Source organism: Quercus lobata, chromosome 5, assembly GCF_001633185.2.
Source record: "Quercus lobata isolate SW786 chromosome 5, ValleyOak3.0 Primary Assembly, whole genome shotgun sequence".
Taxonomy (NCBI): Eukaryota; Viridiplantae; Streptophyta; class Magnoliopsida; order Fagales; family Fagaceae; genus Quercus; species Quercus lobata.
Window position 1 is genome coordinate 15527443 of NC_044908.1, and position 27786 is coordinate 15555228.

General features: G+C 35.1%; 4 protein-coding genes across 5 annotated transcripts; 3 read left to right on the top strand and 1 right to left on the bottom strand.

The window, feature by feature from the left end:
- The first annotated feature begins 1738 nt into the window (after window positions 1-1738).
- LOC115990039 lies at window positions 1739-3091 on the top strand. Its single transcript, XM_031113899.1, has one exon. The coding sequence runs from the start codon at window positions 1739-1741 to the stop codon at window positions 3089-3091; it is 1353 nt and encodes a 450-aa protein (XP_030969759.1).
- A 6040-nt stretch (window positions 3092-9131) lies between these two features.
- On the bottom strand, window positions 9132-9882 carry LOC115990040 (putative F-box/FBD/LRR-repeat protein At3g59240). The gene is made up of 2 exons (XM_031113900.1): window positions 9496-9882; window positions 9132-9413 (listed from the first exon to the last, which is right to left on the bottom strand). Exons 1-2 carry the CDS (start codon window positions 9880-9882, stop codon window positions 9132-9134), a joined length of 669 nt encoding a protein of 222 aa, XP_030969760.1.
- A 9049-nt stretch (window positions 9883-18931) lies between these two features.
- Window positions 18932-21973, top strand: LOC115990041. The gene is made up of 3 exons (XM_031113901.1): window positions 18932-19183; window positions 20310-21918; window positions 21966-21973. The coding sequence occupies exons 1-3, from the start codon at window positions 18932-18934 to the stop codon at window positions 21971-21973; spliced, it is 1869 nt and encodes a 622-aa protein (XP_030969761.1).
- Window positions 21974-21990: 17 nt separating this feature from the next.
- On the top strand, window positions 21991-23925 carry LOC115992890. Of its 2 annotated transcripts, none has more exons than XM_031117133.1 (5): window positions 21991-22400; window positions 22612-22740; window positions 22839-23030; window positions 23149-23192; window positions 23357-23925. In XM_031117133.1, exons 1-5 carry the CDS (start codon window positions 21999-22001, stop codon window positions 23580-23582), a joined length of 993 nt encoding a protein of 330 aa, XP_030972993.1. In that variant the 5' UTR covers window positions 21991-21998; the 3' UTR covers window positions 23583-23925. The 2 variants fall into 2 exon arrangements, with proteins under 2 accessions (XP_030972993.1, XP_030972994.1); XM_031117134.1 differs by having other exon boundaries at window positions 22839-23015.
- The last annotated feature ends 3861 nt before the right edge of the window (window positions 23926-27786 follow it).

The window sequence follows — 27786 nt, forward strand, 5'->3', positions numbered from 1 at the left end:
TCTTTCCACGAGCCAATACCCTAGCTCCCTTTGTAACCTTCCAAGTACCACCAACAAATAGTATTGCATGTCCTTCATCATCAAGTTGTCCAACAGAAATCAGATTCCTCCTCAGGTCAGGAATATGTCGAATCTTCTCCAGTAACCAAACAGACCCATTGGGCAACAATATTCGAACATCTCCCATACCCACAACATCCAAGGCTGAACCATCAGCCAAATACACCTTACCAAAATCACCTGCAACATAATTCTGTATGATTTCTCGGTGTGGAGTGGTATGAAACGAAGCTCCTGAATCCAAGACCCAATCATCAAGTGGACTGTCTACTGCAAGAAGTAATGCATCCTGTACCTCTTCTGTTACAGCATTAGCAGAATCATCTTCATTCTTCTTCTTAGGACTTTTGCATTGATTCCTAAAGTGACCTGTTTTCCCACAATTCCAGCATTGTACTTGTTGGCCTGATCTAGATTTACTTCTGTTCCGATTAGAATTTCTGGATTTTGATCTGCCCCGATTTGAATTTCTGTTATTACCTCTGCCTCTTGTCTCAAGGTTTAGAGCAGAACCAGATCCTGAGGTTTCGCCTGCATCTCTTCGGCGAATCTCCTCAGCCAGAATTAAATCTCGTATATCATTGTACTTGAGCTTTTCTTTTCCTGTAGAATTGCTTACTGCCATCCTCATTGCCTCCCAACTGTTTGGCAAAGAAGCCAAGACGATCAAAGCACGAATCTCATCATCAAAATCAATTTCTACAGACGACAATTGATTTGTGATAGTGTTAAATTCATTCAGATGTTGTGCTACTGATGCATTCTCTGCCATCTTCAGATTGAACAGTTTCTTCATCAAGTGCACTTTATTGTTTGCTGACGGCTTTTCATACATACCAGACAAAGCCTTCATCAGATCTGCTGTGGTCTTCTCCTTTACAACATTGTGTGCAACAGACCTAGACAGAGTTAACCTAATAACTCCCAATACCTGTCTGTCAAGAAGAGCCCATTCCTCAGCCTTCATAGCCTCAGGTTTTGTCCCCAAAAGAGGCAGATGCAATTTCCTCCCATAGAGATAATCTTCAATCTGCATCCTCCAATACGCGAAGTCTGTGCCATCAAACTTTTCTATTCCAGACGCCTTTCCTGCTTCCTCTGCCATTGTTCCCACTCAAACCTAACCCTAGGCTCTGATACCAGTTGTAGGGAATTTAACCAAAAATTCCTAACCTGTGAGAAACAAAACAAATAGAGAAAACACACGTCAAAGAAAATAATCACACGCACAAGACAATATTTACGTGGTTCGGCAATTTGCCTACGTCCACGGAGTTGCAGGGATTTCACTATTATCAGGGAAAATACAATAGTGCACAAGAACACTCTCAAGAAACCCAAATCCCAATTACACCCTAGCACTCTCTCACATAAAAAAAATAAGAATAGAAGCTGACTGCCTCTCTTTTCTCTATTTTCTCTCATGCGGCTTGCTCACTAGGTTAATTGGAATTTGTCTTGAATCTCTCACAGCTACACTATAAATATAATATATATATATATATATGTCAAAGTCGGCTAAAGTTGTGGGTTACTATTCCAAATAGGAGTTGGTCAAATAGTGACCGACTTAGGCAATGAGGATGTGGGCTTGTGGCAATTCAAGCCACACACGGCCCATTCCAACACACCGTCTACTTCAACAAGACAACTCAAGAAAGTCTTGTCCAATATCGACATGATAACACGTGCCAGGGATTATTGGAACAACGTGATGAGCTTGGAGGCAAAGAAGGATTTTCTGAGTGTCAAGATTGAAAAATTCTGCCATAAGAATAAATCGATGGGGGTGAAGGCAAAAGTGGTGTTGGCAGAGGCTGTGGAGTACGCGAAGGAGACGAAGAGTTGGAAGTTTTCAACGTGTTGTTGTTGTGGCCAGAGGTTTTCAGATGAAGAATTGAATTTAGAGCATATAAAAAGTGCCCATTTAGGGACTTTGTCAGAGGAGTTACAGTCTGTTGTGCCGAAAACTGTACCAATTTCGGAAATTGAAATCGGTGATTGGAGTCCAGTGAACGTGGTTGCCGCTGCAAAATTGATTGAAGATTTGTCAAGAAATGACTCTGGAAATAAAGGCCAAGATGAAGGCAAGTCACAAGATTTGAAGTTGGAGAACTTACCTCATTGCAATGATACCAACCGCGGCATGTTAATCAAGAGCATTTGGGTTCTTTTGCAATTGTTTATAGAGATTGAGTGTTTTGCTCCGAGTCATTTCTATATGCTGCTGGACTTGATATTGGAAATGCTGAAGAACCAAATCCCAGAAATGCTGCTTAATCAGCGTTGGATGAAGACAACGCTGGTCTCAGTTTGGTTTCTTGATGAACCGGAGCTTGAAAGTGTCCAAGAATTCTTGATAGAAGAACTCGGGATTTCTTGTGGATTACAAGGTCTCTACACCAGTTGCCATAGGGACAAAGCTAGACGTGGTCTTACTATTCCTCATGAGAGTATCGTCTTCAGAGACGATGACTTGTCTCATCTAATTCCGCTGCTTGATGAAACTAATGAACTAGCTTCTAGAAGTGTTGATGATATCAAGAGTGTTGGACAGGAATATAGAGATAATATTGTTCAGTGGTTATTCACTGGTGGTGAACCTATTGGGGAGAAATTGAAGGAGTGGGAAAAATATAGAGAAGCTAGCAAAAGTCTAGGAATGGAACTTTTCAAGATCATTGAGTCTGAATTTCACCGGCTGCAGAATATGTGTGAGACGAAATGCAAGTATTTGAGACACGAGAAGCTATGGCTGGATATGGAGGGAATATGTATGGAAGAAGATAAGAGAAGAAAAGAGATTTCTGGCAATCAACAGAGTTTCAGGTCACTCTTGTTAAAGCGGCAAAAAGATATTGAGAAGGAGAAAAGTATTGATGAGATGGGTAGCCTGGAGTTGGATATCATAGAGAGTATTTTGAAAAAAGCACAAGCTGACAATGACATAAAAATGTTATTCCAGATGCACATTGATCAGATGGGTGGGAAGGTATGGTACCAAATTTTAGATGTTTCCAAACTCAGATGAAATACTATGAAAATGTGAAATGATAGTTTTTACTCTTAAATCTGTCCTCCCATGTCCCTTCTAAAGAGGGAGCCATTCTGAAATTTAACTAATTAATGAGATACTGTTATGTGTAATGTTTGCAGTGTTTCAAATCCGATGCTACAATCCTGGCTACTAATGCTGCCATGCAGCAGACATGGAATAAACTTAAGATGGTAACTTCTTATGACTATAGATCAATTGTGGTGCCATTGTTAAAGACATTCATGCGGGTTTGTGTTTGATCCTCTGGACTGTTCTATTGAATGTTTTTTGTTACCTTCTTGTTGGCTTATGATTTAATGTTTTTCGGATAATCCTCTCCTCTATAGGCACAACTAGAAGATATGGTTGACAAATATGCTACAGAAAAGTCTAATGCTGAAATAGAAGTGTTGTTATCAGAGCTTAATCTTAATGCCAAGAACAACACTGGAAGAGGAGGAGTTGATGCAAGACAAGGACAGGGGAAATCAAAAAATAAAAAGAAGAAAAAGGATCACAGAAAGGCTAAGGAATTTCAGGTCTTAATTACTGCCACTAGTTATTGTTCTGTTTCCTTTTATTGTGATTTGGTTATCTTATGTAGAGTCTGTCATGCAAAGTAATTCCCTAATAATATGCAATTCCCTTATTTCAGGCAACTGGTGGTAGTGAGGATCAACAGGAACAAACGTCAGTCTTTATTTTATTCATTCTATTATACTTGGTTCTGGAACCCTCTTGTTTTGTTTTGTTTTGTTTTTTTTTTTTTTTTGGTTGGCAAATATGCATGTAAATTATCTAAATTTGTGCCAATATGTCATACCAATCTCTAGGCTTAAACTAAGTTCAATGTCTTTTCACTTGTGTTCTGCTTCAGTTCGGTACCAGCTGCACATGGCAAAGATCATCCTCTTAATCCTGAGGTTGTTGGTCCTGTAACCCCTGATGAATTAGAGCAAGAGGAAAGGGAACTTACAAGTAAGGCTGAGGAAGAGTGTAGGGTTGAGGAGCATCGAAGAATGCTTGCAAGGCATTTGGAGTACCAAAGGCAGATTGAGAATGAGGCCAAACAAAAACGCCTTGCTGAGATAGATAAGGCTTAAACCAGAGCAGGGAATGTGGCAGAGGATGTGCCTTTCAGTGGGATCAACTTTGGTATTCTTAACTTGATAAATTTTACTGTCTGTGAACTTGATACATTTTACTGCCTGTAATGATGATTGTTGCTTCATTTAGCGCATTATTGATGACAAACTGATGAGAAATTGTTAGCTAGCAACAGATGTTCTAATGTAATTGTTAGCTAGAATATAGAAGTTTCGACACATGTCATTGTCAAAAGGCATGTGATGATTACATGCAATCTCAAGTTCTGGGAATCGAACTTATAATATTATAATATATATAATATATGATATAATTAGATATTAATTAGATTAGCTATGCACCATATTGGTTGAATGAAATAAGTCTATAACTTCAAGGGGTTGGCTTAATGATTCATAAAGTCTTATGATATTTATGAGATCCTGAATTTGAAACCTTTTGTCAATATCTCGGGCCTACCCCCTAGGGATTCTCCTATAATTACCCAAGTGAATAGTGAGATATTCGAAGAAGTCTCGACATCCTTAATATCAAAAAAAAAAAAAAGAAAAAAAAAAGAATAAGTCTCTGTACAAATAATTTCATAAAAAAAATTGACACCCGATGTTAAATTATGAGTTCAAATTTTTCATCCCACTCTTCTTGCTCCACTATATACTTCACAAATAAAAACATGTCACATGTCTATCTATTTTATTAAATGCTAAATTTATGCTTTTTATTATTCAATTTCCTAAAATAAATAAATAAATAACCCATCATATTTAGAAAATTAAAATAATAGAATGCATAAATTTAGCATTTAATAAATTAGATAGACATGTGACATGTTTTTATTTGTAGGTATATAGTGGAGTAGGAAGAGTGCGATAGAAGATTTGAACTCGTAAACTATTAATGGTGGGTAAAAATGTAGGAGTAATGTTACAAATACAAACTATACGATAATATTTTCACACTATTGATGTAACAAATTTTTACTAGTCCTCATCTAGACCCATTATTAAATTTTTACTTACCACTAATCATCAATCATGTCATTAGTTTATAAAAAAGTTTGTAAAATAGTTTATAGTTTTAGCATTTTCTAAAAAGTTACGTCAGTGGTTGGCCTAAAGCCTAAATGATAAAAAGTAAAATCTTGTTAACTCAATTGTAGCATTGCTTTGGCTAAATTGACCAATTCTGCACAAAAAAATATTATCTTCTCATAAGGAAAATTAAATTAAATTAAATAATTAATACGAATAACACTTCCTTCTCTTCCTCCACTATTTATCTATCAAAATTACGTGATTTGTTAGCTAATGCGACCAAATGATTGTTGAGAGCTTTTAGTCCAACTGGTTGGCACATTTTGATTTTTCCATGACATCTAGAGTTTAAATCCATTCTCCTCTATTGTAACTATCTAATTATTAAAAAAAAAAAATTATTGAATTTTATTAGAGAACCTCACAAACAATGTAAAAGAAACTGGGCCTAAGCTTTATTCTTAAAACAAAAGGAAATCAAAATAGAAAATTTAAAAAAATAAGGATGTCTCTAGCCTAAGGAACAAAAAGAAACTGAGACTAAGCTTTATCCTTAAAACAAATGGAAATCAAAATATAAAACTTCAAAAAGATAAATTTCAAAAATAAGGATGATAAAATGTCATAATTTTAAATAGAAACTAACTATTGATCTAGTAATTTTAAATAAGTGTGAGTTTTTTAGTGGAATAGTGGACATGTGACATGGTCCACCATAATAACAATATAATTTCTTGTAAAGTGGGTTGCTGAAAGAGTTAAAAGAGTGGTAAAATGGGAATAAATGATGTTTTGATGTGGCATGTTTTTAACCTTTAGATGTCGTAAGTGTCACATGTCCTTCATCTAGATAAGAAAGAGGGAAAACTTGAGAATTTTGAAGGGAGGGGAGCCGGTCCCATTAGTAAAAAAACCGTTATAATATCAAATTTCATATTTATATATACAATTTTTTTTTTTTGGGTCTAGTGTACATGAGATTAGGAATTAAGAAAGCCATAATTTTTTTTTTTTAAATTAATAAAAGAAACCGGCGAGTCTTGATAAAGTAAAAAAAAAAAAATCGAAACATGGCCTTGAGGAAAATATCAAAGTGGACTGAAATTTTCCTTTTTTTATTTTATTTTTTTTATTTTTTTTTATTTTTAAAAAAATAAATTTTGAATAAGTTTGTTTTGAAAATATGGATTAGTAGAAGAATGTCTTATTTTGTAGACATTTTAAATGGAATTAGAAATATATTTTTACAGGGTTATCTTCAAGTTTTTTTCCCATTAAACCTAAGGTTTAAGGGTATTTTGAACCACATAAAAGTCCAATTCAAAAAAGAAAATCTCCTATAAGTGTTGATCAAACAGGTAATCCAATTTTTACTAGCATTTATTTCACAAGACTATATTACTTCATATTCTAATGCTCCCTTCCATTTCCCAATCCCAGATGAATTGAATCTTTTCATCTATTGGAAGAGTGGGCAACCAAAATAACAAAGCTCTGTGATCAATATGCCTTTTATCTTCAATCCTCGCAACACTATTGATCTTTGCACCTTTAAAATGATGTCGCCAACATTTGCGATGACAAGAACAAGAGCAGTCTACCTCCTCATCTAGCACCTAGAGTTCAAGTAAATTAGAGACAAAATAATTAGTAATAGAAAGAATAATTTTTTTAAGACAAATTTGACATTTTCTTAATCAACATCATTGCTTTTCATAATCAAATACTAGCTTGTACATGGAAAAAATTAAGGACAATCACAATTGCACATTCTATATGTACAAGTAACGGATTGTACGCAATTATAGTATTACATAAAATACTAATAAACTTGAATTATACATTTATATATATATATATATATATATATATATTAATATAAGGTTTAGATAATTGAATTTCCGTGTAAATATAACTATAACAAAATTGTAGTATAATTGAAAGTGCACTTAACAAGAAATAGGAATGAGTAGTGTTGGAGTCAATTTAGAATCTAATTTGACTCTTGACTCATAAGCAAATGAGTAGTAATAGGATGAATCTCTGTTCTTGGACTTAGGCATGTTTTTCTTGATATTACTGATCACCAACAAACACAGTAAACATCAACATTCTCTCTCTCTCTCTCTCTCTCTCTCTCTCTCTCTCTCTCTCTCACACACACTCTCATAGATCAAAAGCCTAAGAAATTTCCAAATAAACGTAAAATATAGACGAATTGAATAACAAATAAATAATGTATTCGAATTGTTTTGTTTTTAAAAATAATTATGGGGCCATAGGTTTAAATAAAATTAATTGGAAGAAAGAAGAATATCGACAACATCAAAAGAAAATCAATGACAAACTACCCAAATTGCACGGGGAAAACCAAAGAATATCAAATTTAAAAAAGAAAGAAAAATCTTTGCACTTTTTGATTCCACTTTATTTATTTGTTTGCCTTTCTCCGTCTCAGTTGTTCTCCAACTTCCCAATCTCTTAACTGTCAATCAACACTTGTATATAAGCTGTTTGTTAATTTTCGCTTTCTTTCTGTTTGCTTTACTCTATCGTCACTTTTTCTTTAGTAATTGAAAATGTTTGGGGTAGAGTTTCTGGAACAAAAGATGCTGGGAGAGAGAGAGGAACTGGGAGGTTTTCTAAGATTATGGGGGCAAAGGGTAATGGACATAGACAATGATGATTTGATTTTCTTAAGGTTATTAATTTTGGATTCTTTGGATTTTGCAATCAATTAACTCATTCGACACAAAAATTAAAAAAACTCAAAATATGACACATGACACAAAATTAAGCTCTAATTTAAAATATAATTAGATTTTCTCAAATCCTCAGGCTTTGGCTTGTCATGTTGTGGCAAATAAGGAAAGGTTCAAACTACAAAAGAATTAACCAAAAAAGAAAAAGAAAAAAATCTACATGTTCCATCCTATTTGTGCACTACCAAACCACTGCTAGCTAGTCTATAGCTTATTGCCTTCTACTAAAAAAGAAGATCATATTTGACTTTATTATTTGACTGAAATGCAAATGATGTTGTGAATCCTAATTGTTCGATATCAGGATGGATAGGATTTTAAAATCAGACACCACATTTCCCCCATATTTAAAATCAGATGATAACCCACTTAAATCTAATTAATTAGACGCACTCTAGAATCTAGTAGAAAAAAAAAATCATACCTTTATTCACTTCTTCTGGGAATCCCAATCTGTTTGGCAATAACAATTTTTTTGGACGAAAACTCGAAAGCAAGCCCTCTACAAGACTTCTGTAATCCATTGACAGTGTCAAGCATCTTACATCTATCGTCATAACTTCAAGTTGAAATGATGAAGTGTAAGTGTAACTCGTTTCAATACTTCAAGATCTTCAAGATTAAATGTATCCTTTAAAACAAGCAAAGTAAAAAGGTTTCAGAAAACAAAAGAAGAAACTACAAAAATAAAGACAATAAAGAAATAACTAGTTGAAATCGATGAACTTGCATTAGTAGACATACCTCCTCCCATATAGTGATTGTTAGGTTCAAAACTTTTTTTTGATTTGACATTTCTAGAAGTTCACTCAACTGAAGGAGCCAAAAACTGAACCAAAGAGTGTCATTGAAGTGAACTATAAAAGTGAGTTCAAAAGGGCATGGAGCATTCTTTGAAAAAATCTTAGGAATTGAATCCTCGAAGCTGCAAAATACGAACGATGACAAATTCAGACTATCAATTTCAAGCTCCTCCAGCTTTTGGCAAGCATTGATTTTTAACATCCTAAGTCTCTGTGCAGAAATTTTGACCCTTTTCAACATGTTGCAGCCAATAACATGCAAAGTTTCAAGGTGGGGAAATCGAAAAATATTGAAGTTAAGATACTGGTCTGTAATGCTCAAATCTCTCTAGTATAATTCTTTCAAATTTTGACATGCAGTGATGTCCAGTAGACGTTGGTGTGATTTAATAAATCTGAAATGTTGAATATTTGCAGCTTCAACTTTGATACTCTCAACTTCTTGCTCAAGAGAAGCCACCTCAACCCTACTTAGTTTAGAGAGCTTGGAGATGTCGAGAGTTTTAAATCCCTGACATCTCACAATTCCAAAATCACTGATAAAAGGGCAAGTTCTGATGATCTCTTGGATAATCTCTTCGTTCACACAAATTTGCTCAAGCCATAACTTCTGTAGGGAATAAAATTTCACAGCACTGCAAGTAAATGGTTGCTCTAACTTACCACCATTAGTTATAGAATGAATTATTTACAGTTTGAACTCGAAGACTTGCCTCTTTGGAATCATATTCAAAGGCCCACTCTATCCATTTATCCACCAATGCGGCCAACCTGAAGTTAACAAGGGTCGTGTGAAGTTTAAATTTCTGCATCTGCAAATCACGCTCGATAAATCTTCTTAAAGATTTATGCACACTCTTCATGAAGTCTATATGTCCATATGGATAACACATATCTGGCTTGACAAATTCGTCTCGATCAAAATCCAAAATGGGAAATGAAGCCCATACACAATTCCATTCCTTGGACAAGAGACAAGTCTTAGACACCTCTTTTCGGGGTAGGAAGGACAAGATGTGATGCAAGATCAATTCAGGCAAATCGGATATCCGGTCCATCATATCAATTTTTTCATCCATCATGTGTCTCTCTATGCTCATCAATTTTCGACCCTTGATTCTGTGTCATTTTATCAAATTTTTCAAAAAGAAAATATAATTAAAACGAAGTACAAGGGTACAAGCTTCAGCAAAATATTGATAGTTTATCTAAAACAAAGGTTTCAGAATTGTTATTTTTATGTTAATTATAATTATAAAAGGTTAGTGAACTCAAGTAGAATTTCTTAATAAATTTGTTACTAGCAGTATCAAAATATATAGAAAAGTTTAAGATGTAAACCTCACAAATGAACAAGATATTCATCAAAAAGAGTTACAAGATGATGAAATAATACAACAAAAAAATAACAATGAAAATAAATAGAATGATGTTCAAACATGTAATATAAAAATTCTTAATTATTATAAAAAAAACTATTATACTTGTTATTGTTGTTCCAATAGAAAGAAACTAAAATTCACAAAATTCTATTGAAGATTGATTCTGTCACAAGAAGATTAGATGGATTAATGCATATTGTAAATTGAAATTGTAAATGAGACGTTAGCATACTTTTTTTTAAAAAATTTTTTTACTCCAGAAAAAAGAGTATCGTTTTGGCTTTGTTGGGTCCTAAACATCATTAAAAAAAAAAAAAAAAAAAATACTAAACTTTTATGGGCTAAAATAATTTGGCTGCTCAAACAAAACAAGACTCGTTTAATCATATACCTTTCCCACAAACGTTCACTGTTTCACAAAAATCAAATCTTTTTTCTCCGTAAAGCTTCAAGGGAACAACAATAATATGAAAGAAGACCTGATGCCTTAAACATGAAAAGTTCATATAAAAAAGTCTTTTTTTTTTTTTTTTTTAACCTTGAAGGAGACAAAAACATTTTTTTGGGTTATCATGAATCATGATAGATGATGATGAAATATTGACTTAAAAAAAAGAAAAAAGAAAAGAAGAAGAAGAAGAAAAACCAAGTAAATACCTATTTTGGCAACGTTGCAGAAAATCTTTCTCACTCTGTCTGTGTGTCGAGTTGAAGGAGGCTGCGTCGTAAAAAAAGGTACCAGAGAAAGAGACGAGTACAAGTACAGGTTTAGTACGGACTCAACTATGTAGTACCACTTTGATATATATATGAGTGAAAAAGTGTAATATTGTTTAAATTAAATGTAAAAATGTGTGTTAGAACTAAACTACCAAACAGGGTCTCAGTCTAGTAATTGTATTTGTGAAAAGACCTTTTATCAAAAAAAAAAAAAGAAAAGAAAAGAAAAGACCAAAAACTTTGGGTATGTTTGGATACCGCTTATTTGCTGAAAACTGAAAACTTATTGTTGAAAACACTATAACAAAATAATTTTTAAATGTGTGAATAGTGCCGTGAGACCCAAATTTTATTAGAAATTTGTGTTTGGATAACTTTTGTGCGTCTGTGAACAGTACCCATGGAATCCACAAACAAAACACAGAACGCAAGATTGGGCAAAATGCCCAAATCAAATGCATGCTTAATATAATTAGATATTTTAAAATTTTAACTGTTTGAACTACATTTTTAACATGAGTATCAAAATTTGTTTACCATTGCACACCCTTGGTTCGATGGTCATTCCATAAGTATAAGTATTTGTGGGGTGTGGAGAGTAAGGGCCAGAGTTCAAATCTAAAAAAAAATATATATATAAATATTGTTCAAATTGAATGCTATTTATTACTTTTCATAAATTTAATTTTTATGTATAATTTAAAACTACAAAAATATAAAATATAAATATTTGATTAATAATAAAGCTATTGATTTTTTACTTTTTTTTTTTTTTTTTGAAATTTTGCAAACATAGAGGGATACAATATAAAAAGAGGGGTAAATATATACCTTATAATAAACGATCACAAAAAAAGTTTAAATTTAACATAATTAAATTATAAAGGGATTTAAAAAAAAATTTAATTAGTTGACTTTCCAAGTATTTTAGAAGGTCTCTCTAAGTGGAATTCTAGTCCTCAACGACTTCTAATTTTTTTATTAGAAAGAAACGACTTCTACTTCAAAAGAAAGAAGGAAAAGCAAAAGCCGAAACCTATGATTCTGTTCTATTTGTCTCAATATATATATATATATATATATATATATTAATATTTTGAGAAGGCAATAAAACTGTTAATCCTTCATTACATAAAATAAATAATTTGGGCGAAAGAGGGTCACCCTGGTATATTTACCTCTAGAGGGTGAAATATAACAATTAGGGGCTCCATTAATTATAATTGAATAGGATAATTAAAGTGGCAATACACACCATAATTAATCCAACCCTGTAGAGTCGAATCCCATCCTCTCCATTAATTTCTAATGATAACTCTATTTCGGCAACTATATATTTTACTTCATAGCCATATCGTTTCTTAAAAAAATTTGGGTAAATTTCAAATTACACTTTTAAAGTCTGAGAGTGATTAGATTTTACACAATGAAGTTTCAGAATTTGGATTTTATCTCCTAACATTTTGGATTGTTTTAGAATTTGAATTTTACCCCCCATATTTTAACGGTGTTTGGATTTTACTCCTTGAAATTTGGGGTGTTTGAATTTTATACCGTAAAGTTTCATAATTTCGGGTGTAAAGTCTAAACACTCCTAAACTTTAGAAGATAAAATCCAAAATTTGAAACATTAGGGTGTAAAATCTAAATACCCTAAACTTTAGGGGGTAAAATTTAAATTATGAAATTTCAGGGTGCAAAATCTAAGCACCCCCAAAAAACTTCATAGCCATTTTTCCCACTTTCCCTTGTTTGAATTATTATTATTATTATATAATGCAAAGTTTCATATGCCATAAGAGAATTCCTTTAGACTAGTTAAACTAGTTTTATGCTAAAAATATAGCAAAAGGCCTACAAAAACTCCTCAAACTACCCAAAATTTTGACATTGACTCTCTCCTCGTCTCTTCTGGTGACATGACCTTCTCGACAAAACTATAAATTCATATTTTTGTCATGTCCATAGTTCATGTTCATTTACCGTGGCCTCTTTTTCTTTTTTCATTTTCCCCCTCACCATGAGGCATCCAAGTTTGTACCCATAGCCTTCCTCCTTTGTCGTTGACTCTTGGTTTATCCACTGTTGATTTCGAGTTTGAGAAAGAAATTGGGGTTTGATTTGAGTTTGGTTTATGGATTTAAGATGGTGGGTTTGTTGTGAAATTTCTTTGTATTTTTGGGTTTGGCTTGTGATTGGGTTTGGTGGTTGAAGGTGGATTTAGCCGGTGATGGGTTTGGCTTTAGTTGTGCCAGTGGCCGCTCCAGAATTTTTTTTGAGGGTACTCATTAAAAAACTTAAATAACGAAACTACATTGTTGGTCCTTCAAGTTTATCCAATGAGCACAATTAGTCCCTCAAGTTTCAAGTGAGTGCTATTAGTCCTTCAACTTTCAAAAATAAGCACTATTAGTCATTTATTAATTGTCGTTAGTGTAACTGTCTGTGTGGCTAACAGAATAGTGATGTGGCATCTTTTTAAGTGATGTGGTTATTTTTTTTTATTAAAATATTATAAAACACACTTAACACATCAAAAACACATGAACTCAGTTACCTGGCTCGTTTCCTAATTGGTATTATGCCAATTCAAGGGTCATCCTACCTCCACACAACCACTGATGCCCCAGTGCTCATCCTCCTCTCTCCGGCCAACCCTCTCAGCTATTAAAATGACTAATAGTGCTTATCTTTAAAACCTGAGGGACTGATAGCACTTACTTGAAACTTAAGGGACTAATTGTGCTCACAGGATAAACTTGAGGAACTGATAGTGTAGTTTCGCCAAACTTAAATTATACAAAATCTAATAAAAAGAAAACTCCATACATTGACAAAAAACACACTCACACAAATACATAAAATATTACAATTTCCTTCTACAATTTTTTATTTTATTTTGAATTCATTACATGATAGTCTCATTATCAATGTTGCAAGCTACATCTCTTCAAAAGTTTAGTTAAATAAAATTTTTCTTAGACTTTTTCTTTTTATTTGTAAGGACCTAATATATTGTTAAGGGGACTAAAGTTTAAGAACAAAATTGGATACAAACCTTTTTTTTTTTTGAGAAGGAAATTGGCTACAAACTTAGTTGTAGTCACTCTCACTAAATGAATTAACATTGTTACATATTTTGAAAATCTAATCAATGAATTGCATGTTCTTTATGTTCTTAAAACACGTCAAAATTTGCCAATCAGATGTTATTTATCATTCGATCCATAAAATTATTTTTTATGCATAATTTTAGACTACAAAAACTTGAAATTTAAATATTTGATTGATGATATAGTTATTGATCTTTTATCTTCTTGAAATTTTGTAAGCATGGAGTGTTTAAGAAGAAAATGTAATTAAATGGTGGATTTGTTAAAATTCACATTCAATAAAAAAATATTAAATAGAGCTTTAGCCTTAGTCTACAACCAAGTTTGTTGCTAAATTTTGTCCAAAATTTAATTTTGTTGGACCTAAAAGAAATTTAGGGTGGTCACAAAGTTTTTTTAAGGATAAAAAAAATCATAATTTTTAAAATTTATACATAATAATTGTTTTTATTTCCAGGTCAGGGTGGTCCTGTGACCACCCTAGACTCTATGTAGAGCTGCCCCTAGGTTGTGCTTGATTTATGATTGGTGGGCTTCACCTCTAATTGGTGGTGCTTAATGGGTTTGATCTTTGGTGGTTGCCAACGATTTGGTTGTGTTAATGTATAACTTAGATTAGATTGGCCCATTGAGCTTGGCCCAGTATATTGTACTTGTAGTTTACTTATATTGCTTGTACTGCACACATACCTAGCCTATATAAAACTCTCTATTGTACATTATTGTTTCATACACAATATACAAACTATTCAGTCTTTTTCTCTCTCACTTTATATTGTTAACATGGTATCAGAGCCATTGCTTTGACCTAGTGGTATATTTCGGCGTTCTTTCGCTACCCTCGCCTTCATCGGTACCCACCATCAGGAGTGAGTCACCGCCGTGACACCCAACCACTACCTCTTAGATCTAGTCTATTCATTAATCACATTGTCAAACCACAGTTACGACCTGATAGATCAGACTTCTCCGATCCAAACCCAGCCAGAAACAATCCCAAAGGAGCTCCCAAGCGCCCTCACGCGCCGACCTAAGTTTTTGCCTGCCATAATACATGCCTACACGTGCCACCGCCCAATATCACGTGGTCCACATGCCTCACGCGCCCACGCGCTCCATGTGCCCACACGCCATTCACTGCCACGTTGCCACACCAGCCCTAGTGACGTCAGCACATGTCATCCTGTGACGTCAGCCCTAGTGATGTCAGCATACGTTGACTTTGATCGCCGCCGTTAACTGAGGTCAAAATTTTTCAAAAGGGTTTGTCTTGCTTAGTTTTTCGTGTAGATTCCAATTTTAAGCTCCATTTCTTCATTTGAGGTCTCTAAATCCCACTTTTTGGTCATTTTCTTCATTATGGCTCAACAAAATGAACGAGATATCATTCGTCCTATCACCATTATGTTGGATGGTCCTACTAGCTATCATGCATGGTCTCAGAATATGACTGTCTTTCTCAAGGGTCGTAAACTGTGGAGATATGTGACAGGTTCAATTCCTAAGCTAGTATCAAACTCTAAGTCCAAAGCCACAGCTGCTGAAGATGCCTCCAAGACTGCTGTTACAACGGATGATTATGAAGAACGCCTAGAGGAATGGGAGAGTATTCAGAGTAAGATCTTGTCTTGGTTTATCAATATCTCTATTCCCTCCATTCATAATCTTCTTCCTCGTCATGAGACTGCTGAGGCTGCTTGGAAATTTCTGGCCGATCACTATAATTGTACTAATGATTCAAGCCTGGAGTTCCACATTGAATCAAAACTTTATCAAATGTGCCAAGAGATAAATCAGTCTAGTTCTGATTTTTATTCTCAGACTTCTACTATTTGGGAATAACTCTCTACTGCAGATCCTTCACTAGTGTGTTCTAAGGACATTGAGCTCTTTGTTAAATATTGGGATCGCTGTAAATTTATGCACTTCATGATGAGTTTACATGAGGATTTTGAGCCTACTAGGGCTTCTTTGCTTAGTCGATCTCCTACTCGTTCTCTTGATGTTGCAGTCAAGGAGCTCATTTCTGAGGAGAACAGTCAGCCTACTCATCACATGTCATCATTTGATCATGTATTGGCTACACCATCTCCACAGCCTCCTATTGTTGCATTCACTGCTCCTCCACGAATAAACTCTGGGCATCCTACCTCTCAACCTTCCAAAGGTACTTACTATGAGTTTTGTCGTGCCAAAGGCCATGACATCTCAGTTTGTCACAAACTGCAAAAATTTATGCAAGAGCAGTATAAAGCTTTTCTTCCTCAGGTAGCTGCTGTATGTCCTTCAGATTCATCGGTTCCTACAGGTCCATCTTTGCTTCCTCACTTACTACGGTTGATATTGAGGCAGTAGTTCAATAGGTTTTATCTCGCACTTCCACTGCCCTTTCTATCACCTCAGGTAAACAACCTTGGTTTTTTGATACTACATGTTGTAACCATATGACTCCTGATGAATCCTAATTTTCTGATAAGGCACCCTTAGAACATCAAATCACCATTTACACTGCTGATGGAACTCCTATGCTTGTTAGTTATAAATGAATAATCTATTCTCCTTGTTTATCCTTTAATGACAATTTTCATATCCCAAAGTTATCCCTCAATTTACTTTCTGTTGGTCAACTTTGTGAATTAGGCATAGATCTTCTATTTACTAATCAGCAGGATTCCCGGACGGGTCAAGTGCTTGGGATAGGCCGTAAGGTTGGTCGCATGTTTGAGGTTCATGACTTGAAGATTCCTTCATAAGTTGTTACTACAGTTACTACCACTGCCACCCCTCACCTGATCTTTGGCATACTCGTTTTGTTCATCCATCTTTATTTCGTCTTCAGTTGTTAGCTTCTCAAGGTCATTTAGGTTCAATTTCGTTTCAAAAATTTAATTGTACTTCCTGTCATTTTGGAAAACAAACAAAATTGCCCTTTAATAATAGTGACTCATTTTCTTCTGCACCTTTTGATCTTATACATTCTGATATTTGGGGTCTTGCACCTGTTCCCACTGAGGGGGGATCTAGATATTTTATCATATTTGTGGATGATTTTTCTCGATATACTTGGATTTATCTGCTTCACCATAGGTCTGAACTTGTGTTTATTTACCAAACATTTCATAAAATGATTGAAACATGGTTCAATTGCACAGTCAAAGTCTTTCGATCAGATAATGCTCAAGAATATAATGATAAATCTTTCCTATCCTTTTTAGAAAGTCATGGTACCCTTCTTCAGTGGTCTTATCCTTACACCTCTTAACAAAATGGTCATGCAGAACGAAAACATCGTCACATTCTTGATGTTATCCGCACCCTTTTCATTTCTACCTCTCTTCCTAAGCGCTTTTGGGGTGAGGCTGCACTCACTGCTGTGTATACCATTAATCATATTCCTTCACCAACTACACATAACAAATCTCCATTCGAGCTTCTCTATGGTCAAACTCCTGACTACTCCTCTCTTTGGATTTTTGGTTGTGCTTGTTTTATCTCTCATCCTCTTCATGAACGAACAAAGCTCCAGCCTTATGCTCGCCTCTGTTGTTTCCTTGGTCATGGTGTATCTCAAAAGGGGTTTCACTGCTATGATCCCATTTCTCATCGCCTTCGTGTCTCCCGTTATGTTGAGTTTTGGGAACATCGTCTTTTCACGAGTCTTCAGCAGTTTCCTGTGTCCTCTTCCTCAGAGTCTCCTATTTTTATTGATCTTTTCCTCCCTCTCTATCCTAAACTTGTGGAGGATTCTTCAACATCGGTTGCCTCTCCAGACAACTCATCTCTAGTTCTGTCCCCGGCATATGACTTGCCTATCTTGGATCCTGTGGCACCACTCTCTCTTAAGCCTCCTGTTGGTCTTGAACTTTGTCGTTCCACTCGGGTAAGCATTCCTCCCCTTTATTTCACTGATTATCACTGCTCTTTTGCTTTTGCGGCCCTCTATGAACCTCACACCTATCGTGAAGCCCATATTAACCCTCTTTGGCAGCAAGTTATGAACGAAGAACTAGATGCCCTTTATAAGAATCACATTTGGGATATGGTTGATTTGCTTCCTAGTCAGTTTGTAGTAGGTAGTAGGTGGGTTTACAAGATCAAGACTAAAACTGATGGATCTATTGAATGGTGCAAGGCTCACTTAGTTGCCAAGGGCTTTACTCAGGAGTATGGCATTGACTATAAGGAAACACTTGCTCCTGTTGCTCACCTTACATCTGTCAGATGTCTCATTGCTATGGCTGCTGTTCTCCGTTGGCCTCTTTATCAAATGGATGTGAAGAATGCTTTCTTTAATGGAGACCTCTAAGAAGAAGTGTACATGCAGCCATCCCCTGCCTATCCACACTAAGGTAGTCAAGTTTGTCGCCTTTGTCGTGCTCTTTATGGCCTTAAGTAGGCTCCTCAAGCTTGGTTTGAAAAATTTAGCTCAGTTGTTGCTCAGTAGGGTTTCACTTCGAGTCCTCATTGTACTGTTCTCTTTGTCTGAAGATCCTCTGCTGGTATCACTCTTATTCTTCTTTATGTTAATGATATGATTATTACTGTAGATGATTCTACAAGTATCCACTCTCTTTAGCACTTCCTTAGTCAACATTTTGAGATGAAAGATCTGGGCACTCTCAGCTATTTTCTTGGGCTTGAAGTTACCTCATCCTCTGATGGCTACTATCTTTCCCAAGATAAATATGCTTCTGATCTTCTCTCCAAAGCCGGTATTACTGACAACAAGACTATTTCCACTCCCTTGAAATACAATGAAAAGCTCACATCCTTGGATGGTGAACCTATATCTAACGCTACTCGCTATCGTCAGTTGATTGGTAGTTTGATTTATCTTATTGTTACTCGTTCGGATATTTCACATGCCGTGGGTATGGTTAGTAAATTCATGGATGCCCTTCTTTCTGTCCACTATGTTGTCGTTCTTTGGATTCTCCGATATGTCAAGGGCACACTTTATCATGGACTCCACTACTTCTCTCGAGCTTCATGCTTATTCAGATGCAGACTGGGCAGGTGATACGACTGATCGATGCTCTATCACAGGTTTCTATTTCCTGTTGGGTACTTCTCTTGTCTCATGGCGTAGTAAGAAGCAGGATGTGGTTTCCTGTTCCAGTACTGAGGCTAAGTATCGTGCCCTTGCCGACACCACCTGCAAGCTTGTCTGGCTTCGTTGGCTCTTGGCTGACATGGATTCTCCACAGCCCACTGCCACTCCTCTTTATTGTGACAATCGTAGTGCTATTTACATTGCTCATAATGATATCTTTCATGATTGCACCAAGCACATTGAGATTGATTGCCACATCACTTGCCAGCATCTCAAGAAAGGCAATCTCAAGTTGTTCTCCATCTCCTCTGTTAACCAGCCTGCTGATATCTTCACCAAGACTCACCCACTGGTCGTTTTCGAGATCTTATATCCAAACTCTAGTTGGCTTCCTCCTTACCACCTTGAGTTTGAGGGGGGATGTTAGTGTATAGCTTAGATTAGATTAGCCCATTGGGCTTGGCCCAGTATACTGTACTTATAGTTTACTCATATTGCTTGTATTGCACACATACCTAGCCTATATAAGGTTCTTTATTGTACATTATTGTTTCATACACAATATACAGACTATTTAATCTTTCTCTCTCTCACTTTATATTGTTAACAGGTTGTATGAGTTGTTCGAATTTGTAATTGTATTTGTTGTGATCGGTGGTACTTGGTGGTGATTGGTAGTGGTGGTGTTGACGACTTGAAGGTGGGTACCGTGGGTCTGTGTATTGCTATGGGATGGAGAAGAGGAAAAAAATTATACTATTTTTTGATAAACATTTTTTTTTATTTGTTGTAAAAGAGAGAAAAATAATATTTAATTGAAGTAGATATATAAATATTGAGACTAATCAATGTCTATTTGTTAAAATAGCAGAAGATGAGTTTTTATGGTCGGTTTAACTAAAATTCTGAAGATACTGGCGTGAATACTGTAATAACATTATAAATAAATAATCAAATACATTTTTTCTCATAATAATAATAATAATAATTGACCAGTTTTAGTCTATTGACCAATATGTTGGACATAATCTTATGCACGACATTACTGAGATTGATAGCTCAGAACTGATTGACTACGGTGGGGGGATTAAACCAAAGTAATTTCTGTACCAAATATATGCCTGAATTTAAAAAAAAAAAGAAAAAGAAAAAAAGAAAAAGACGTCAGAGCTAGGAGTTTTAATAGGAGGCATTTGGAATATTAACTATATAAGGCTTGTTTCACTTCATTTGAAAAGCCAGAATTCCCATCCTCTCTGCCCATTTACCGCCAAAATCAAGAAGAAAGAATGACCGGCAAGAAGAAACGCTCCTCTGCCCCGCTCCCCCCACCCTCTTCCTCCGAACCCGAACCCGCCTCGTCCTCTTCCTCTTCCTCTTCTCCACTGTCCAATGAATGCAATCGAGTTTTCGGAATTCTTCATAATGGGACCTACAGCGAAGCACTGGAAGCCGCTAAGTCCCTAGTCTCCCGCCACCCTGACTCCGCCCTTGCCAACGCCCTCATCGCCCTCGTCCATAAGGATATCGCGATATCAATCAGCGACACATCCAGTGTCGTCATAAGACACGAACACATTGTCTCCGCCCTCTACTTCAGCAATGCAGCCCTGGTGCTTTCCCCGGATTCCATCTCTTTCCCAATGTTGCGTGCTGTGGTGCTGTTAACCAATGAGCAATATGATTCCGCCATCCAAGAATGCGAGTCGGCTTTGTCCATCAAGAATCCATTGGACCCCATGCAAGATAACTTGGGCATCGTCCAATACACTCCCCTAGATTCAACCCTGGAGTCTCGAGTTGGGAAAGTGAGAACGAAACTCAGGGAGCTAATAGCGAAAGCCAAGAAGTACAAGTTCAAGAAGCTCGTGGAGGACAATTCACTTGCATTTCGAGCTTTACAAGCGATAAAGGTAGAGATAAACACAAGACTTGAAAATGTGTGGCAGCGTTTAGTGGAACTGCCATCACCGTCTACTTCAAGAAAACTACTCAAGAAAGTCTTGTTGAATGTGGACGCTATAACACGAGCCAGGGCTTATTGGAACAACGAGATGAGCTTGGAGGCGAAGAAGGAATTGTTGAGTGTCAGTGTCGATGTGAATTTCGATAAGAATAAATCGATGGGGGTGAAGGCAAAAGAGGTGTTGGCAGAGGCTGTGGAGTATGCGAAGGAGACGAAGAATTGGAAGTTTTCGACGTGTTGTTGTTGTGGCGAGAGGTTTTTTGATGAAGAATTGAATATGGAGCATATAAAGATTGACCATTTAGGGACTTTGTCCGAGGAGTTACAGTCTGTTGTGCCAAGAATTTTACTGAAGTCAGAAATTGAAATCTGCGATTGGAAGCCAGTGGACGTGGACGCTGCTGTGAAATTGATCGAAGATTTGTCAAGAAATGAGTCTGGAGATCAAGGCCAAGATAAAGGCAAGTCACAAGATTTGACGTTGGAGAACTGGCCTTATTGCAACGATACCAACCGCGAGGAGATGATCAAGAGAATTTGGACGATTTTACAAGTGTTAATAGGGGTCAAATGTTTTGCTCCGAGTCATCTCTATATGCTGCTGGACTTAATATTGGAAATGCTGAAGAATCGAATCCCCGAAACACTGCTTAAGCAGCATTGGATGAATAGGACGCTGGTCTCAGTGTTGTTTCTCGATGAACCAGAGCTTAAAAGCGTCCGTGAATTCATCGAGGAAGAGCTTGAGATTTCTTGTGGATTAGGTGATGTCTACTCTAGTTTCACGATGGACAATGCTATGGATGATCTTACTATTAGTCATGAGAGGATAATTTTTAGCAATGACTTGTCTCATCTAATTCTGCTGCTTGATGAAACAAGTGCAAAAGCTTCTAGAAGTGTTGATGAAAGCAGGAATGCTTGTCAGGAATATAGAGATGATACTGTTCAGTGGTTATATATGGGTAGTGAGCCTATTGGGGAGAAATTGGAGGAGTGGGCAAATTATAGAAAAGCTAGCAAAAATCTAGGAATGGATCTTTTCAAGATCATTGAGTCTGAATTTCGCCGGCTACAGAAAATTTGTGAGAGGAAATACAAGTATTTGAGAGAGGAGAAGCTGTGGCTGGATATGGAGGGAATATGTTTGGAAGAAGATAAGAGAAGAGAAGAGATTTCCGGCAATCCACAGAGTTACAAGTCACTCTTGCTAAAGCGGCAAAAAGAGATTCAGATGGAGGAATGTAATGATGAGACGGGTAGCATGGAGTTGGATATCATAGGGAGTATTTTGAAAAAAGCACAAGCTGACAATGACATAAATATGTTAATCCAGATGCACATTGATCAATTGTTTGGAAAGGTATGGTATATCTATTTTCTCTACTTAGATGGTTCCTAAGTTAGATGAGATAGTATGATACATGCAAAATGTTAGGTGAGATACATTAATAGCTTTTGCTCTTAAATCTATCCTCCCTTGTCCCTTCTAAAGAGGGAATCATTCTGAAATATAACTAATGAGATACTGTATTTTTGTTGCCATTGGCTCTTACCATGTTTAATGTTTGCAGTGTTTCAAATCCGATGCTTTAATCCTGGGTGCTAATGCTTCCATTCAGCTGACATGGAAGAAACTTAAGATGGTAACTTCTTATGACTATCGATCGATTGTGGTGCCATTGTTAAAGACATTCATGCGGGTTTGTGTTTGATCCTCTGGGCTGTTCTACTGAATGTTTTAGTTACCTTCTTGTTGGCTTATGATTTAATGTTTTTGGTATAAACCTATTCTTTATAGGCACAATTAGAAGAAATGGTTGACGAAGATGCTACAAAGAAGTCTAATGCTGCACTAGAAGATTTGTTATCTGGGCTTAATCTTGATGCCAAGAAGAACACTGAAAAAGGAGGTGATGATGCAAGGCATGGACAGGGGAAATCAAAGAATAAAAAGAAGAAAAAGGATCACAGAAAGGTTAAGGAATTTAAGGTCTTAATTACTGCCACTAGTTATTGTTCTGTTTCCTTTTATTGTGATTTGGTTATCTTATATACAGAGTCTGTCATGCAAAGTAATTCCCTAATAATATGCAATTCCCTTATTATAGGCAACCGGTGGTAGTGAGGATCAACAGGAAAATGTGGAGCAAAAGTAAGTCTTTATTTTATTCATACTATTATACTTGGTTCGGGAATCCTTTTTCTTATTTTGGTTGGAAAATATGCATGTAAATTATGTAAATATGTGGCAATATGTCATACCAATCTCTAGGCTCAAAGTAAGTTCAATATCTTTTCACTTGTGTTCTGCTTCAGTTTGGTTCCAGCTGCACATGGCACAGATCATCCTCTTAATTCTGAGGTTGTTGGTTCAGTAACCACTGATGAATTAGAGCAAGAGGAAAGGGAAATTACATGTACGGCTGAGGAAGAGAGTAGGATTGAGGAGCATCAAAGAATGCTTGCAAGGCATTTGGAGTACCAAAGGCAGATTGAGAATGAGGCCAAACAAAAGCGCCTTGCTGAGATTGATGAGGCTTAACCAGTACAGGGAATGTGACAGAGGATGTGCCTTTCAATGGCATCAACTTTAATATGTTTTTGACTTGATAGATTTTATTTCTCATCAGATAGGATGAGAAATCATGTGAACTTTAATTTTCGTTTTTTGAGAAGACTTCAGTGAACTTGAACATGATATATTTTACTGCCTGTGATGCTGACTGTCGCTTCATTAAGCGCATTATTGATGACAAACTGAAATGAACTTGTTAGCTAGCAACTGAGGTAGATGTTCTAATGCAATGATTTACTGCTTTCGTTTATGAAGCTGTTTTCAAGATATCTTCAAACTGAGAGTGTAGTCTGTTGTGCTTCTCATTGGCAAATATGCGAAGTCTTTTTTTTTTTATGGGAATACAAAGCCTGTTTTGGTTCTTGAGAGGATGGTGAAAACTATAACTTAAGATCCCTGTCACACCAATAAAAAAGTTCTCAAAAAAGAAATAATTTAACCATAGTTTTAAAAAAGGTAAATCTTGAGCAGCTGATGCAGGAGCATCTACATTATGAAGTTTTAATTGTAATCAAAATCAGCAGCTAGAAGTAATTTCAATTTTCATGTATGCAGTAGTAGCCGGATGGAAAATACAGCAACAACAGTGGATATTTTCTGGGCAGCAGCTGAATTGAGTCATGTGTTTCAGTGTCATGTTATTGTTTTCATTGTAGTTTAGTTGACAATTAGTGCACATGAATATATTAGGTGATCTGTTAGTTAGTTAGAAACAGTTAAGCATGTGCTAGTTATAACTGTAACTAATTCCATTACAGTAGGAGCCACTAAGCAAAGCTTTGGTTGCTTTTGTAGCTAGTATTATAAGTAGCTGTAATTCTAATTGTAATGGATAAGAATTTCCCTGAGCCTTTACAATTTTCAGAGATGGTTCTCTGTGTAGAGGTTTGTCCACCTATAGGCTATAAGCTACTCTAACCAATTCTCAACTCTTTCTAAACCCCAATCCTAAACACATATCCCTTATGTACTTGCATCACCAGCTCTCATGAGAAATTTTGCTCCACAATTTGACCAAGTCTTACAATATTATTACAAATATTAGTCAATCTAAATCTAGCATATCGATAGAATCAAAATATTTAAAAAATGGCCTAAAATTAGACCACTTTAATCTATATATACTACATCTAAATTGATCACTTTAGTAAATGGTCCAGAATTAGACCACTTGAGTTAATTTTTCTTTGGGGACCAAGATAAAATAAATCCATAATTTTTAAATACACAAAATAAACCCCCCCCCCTCCCCCCCAACACAGAATTTATTATATAAATATATATTATTTTCTTGTATATAAGAAAATTTCATGGTTAGTTTTATATAATTCAAGACTACTTTTACTTTCATTTTTACAGTTTTCTTGTATATAAGAAAATTTCAGCATCAGCTACCAACATATAATTCAAGACAAATATTTACATTTCATTTTTATTCAGGAATTTTTTTTTTTTTTTAATGTCAAAATTAAAGATTACATGTTAGAGTAAAATTATAGTTTTTAGAAAATATATCATGTATAAAATTCAATTAATTTTAGATAAATTAAATAATTGATGTCACTTTAATATGTTTTAGCATATAAAATTTAATATAAGAGAAATATAATAATAACATCAATAATGAAAAAAAAAAAGTTCTTTTGTTTATGGATATAAAAGTAAAACAAATCCCAAACTAGTTACCATAAATTTTGCTTCAAAAAAAAAGGAACCCATAAAAATCATAGGATATTTTCTTCAAATGGAAAAAGAATAAATCTTTTATGCATTCCAAAATCTCTAAATACAAAATTCAAAAGATTTTATTTTGTGAAAAAAATGGCTTTTAAGTTTTAATGAAGAGATTTACATAATTAATAATCTGATGGTCCTATGTATTCTCAACTCTCAAGATTGTAATTGTTGGAAAAATAATCAAGATGAATATATAGCTAAAATTCATCAACATGGAGAACACTTTTTATTTTACTGTTATCTTATTAATCTTTCATTAATTGTCTGAGCTTACACCTAAAATTTTCTCTTCTTTGTGACTTTTAGCAAACCCACCGTATTAGTATTAAAAACAAAAGCAAAAAGCAATAATTTTAAAACAAAATATGCTTATGGAGAAATATTAGAGAAAATATTAATATATGTTGTTGTACTGTTGCCTTTTCTTTCCTATGTGGTTTGTCTCTCTATTTTTAATCATTAACTCGTTGTGATAAAGAAAACTCATTATATAGTTTGAGTAGGTTGATCTTTGTGATACGTTACTATTAATTTAATTTCTAATATCTCGAAAATGTATATGTATCTTTACTCTAATTATTAAATTAGTTTGCTTTTTTCTTTGTAATATATGTACAACATTCTCTAAAACTGTCTTACAGAAGACATCACAATATTATCCATGTATCGTACAAGCAACTTACTAGCTGTTTTAATTGCTCAATTGTAGGCATTTTAGATCAAGGAGAAAGAATAATTGAAATTTGTAGTCTTTTTCCTTGGTCATATATTCATGATGCAATTCTTAGCTGGTAAATACCTATTGACCGATTTAAATCATACAACAATAACAATTAAGTCTTGTTTTCAAATTTTTTGAATAAACAATTGAATTAAATAAAAAAAATTTATTTTTACATTAAAACGAATGAGGTGCCACCTAATCTTGTAGCTTGATTAGTTGTCAACTTATAGTGTTTTCAATAGAAACATCCATGTTCAAATCCCCATCCTCAACTTCTGAATTGTGAAAGAAAAAAAAAAAATTGTGCAAGCCCAAGATAGTAAATAAATTAAGAGCCTAATTAACAGTGCAAGCTCAATATTTGTTAATGGACTATTTTAGAAAACCCTTGATACCACTTTCATGCAAAATAAAAAAAAAAAAAAAATGTATTGTCAAAAAAATCAAACGATGTGGACTATGCGGTAATGTCAAAAGATGTTGATTGGAAGTTTATAATGTGTTGTTGTTACGGAACGACGTTCTTGGATAGTAGAAAATATACAGAGCATATGACGTCCGAGCATATGAGTGGAATTATGTGGCTCCAATACCTGTTCCTAACTCAGAAATTGAAATCGGTGATTGGAGGCCAGTGGATGTGACTGCCGCTGCAAAATTGGTGGAAGATTGGTCAAGAAATGAGTCCGGAGATCAAGACGAGTCACAAGATTTGAAGTTGAAGCCCTGGCCTTATTGTAACAATATTGGAAGTGCTTATTAAGACTGAATGTTTTGCTCCGAGTCATCTCTATATGCTGCAGGGCTTGACATTGGAAATGCTGAAGAATCGAATCCCAGAAATGCTGCTTAAGCACTGCTAAAGCGGCAACAAGAGATTGAGAAGGAGAAAAGTGATGATGAGATGTGAAAACTCGAGTTAAAAATCATTAGGATCATTTTAGAAGCAAAAGCAGAAAAGGACATTAAAATGTTTATCCAGATGCACAAAGATCAGCTAATGGGGAAGGTACGGTACCAAATTTTAAATGGTATATCTATTTTCTCTCCTTAGATGGTTCCAAATTTAGATGAAATAGTTTGAAACATGTGAAATGTTAGGTGAGATGCACTGTAGTTTTACTCTTGAATCTGTCCTGCCTAAAGAAGGAATGATTCTGAAATATAAGAAATTAGATAATTTTTTGTTGCCGTTGGATCTCACTATGTTTATTTTTTTTCAGTTTTTCACACTTGATGCTATAATCCTGGGTACTTATGCTGCCAAGTGGAATACATGGAAGAAACTTTTGATGATATCTTCTTTTGACTATCAATCAATTGTTGTGCCATTGTTGAAGTCATTCATGCGGGTTTGTGTTTTATCCTCTGGGCTGTTCTATTGAATGTTTTTAGTAACTTGTCATCTTAGGATTTAATGTTTTTTGGTATAAATCTCTCCTTTATAGGCACAACTAGAGAATATGGTTGACAAAGATGCTACAGAGAAGTCTAATGTTGCAATAGAAGCTCCGTTGTCCAAGTTTGATCTTGATGACAAGAACACTGAAAAAGGAGGTGATGGTACAAGACAAGGACTGGGGAAATCGAAAAATAAAAAGAAGAAAAATAGATCACAGAAACGCTAAGGAATTTAAGGTCTTATACACTGGTTATTGTTTTCTTTCTTTTTATTGTAATTTCATTTATATAGTATACAGAATCTATCAT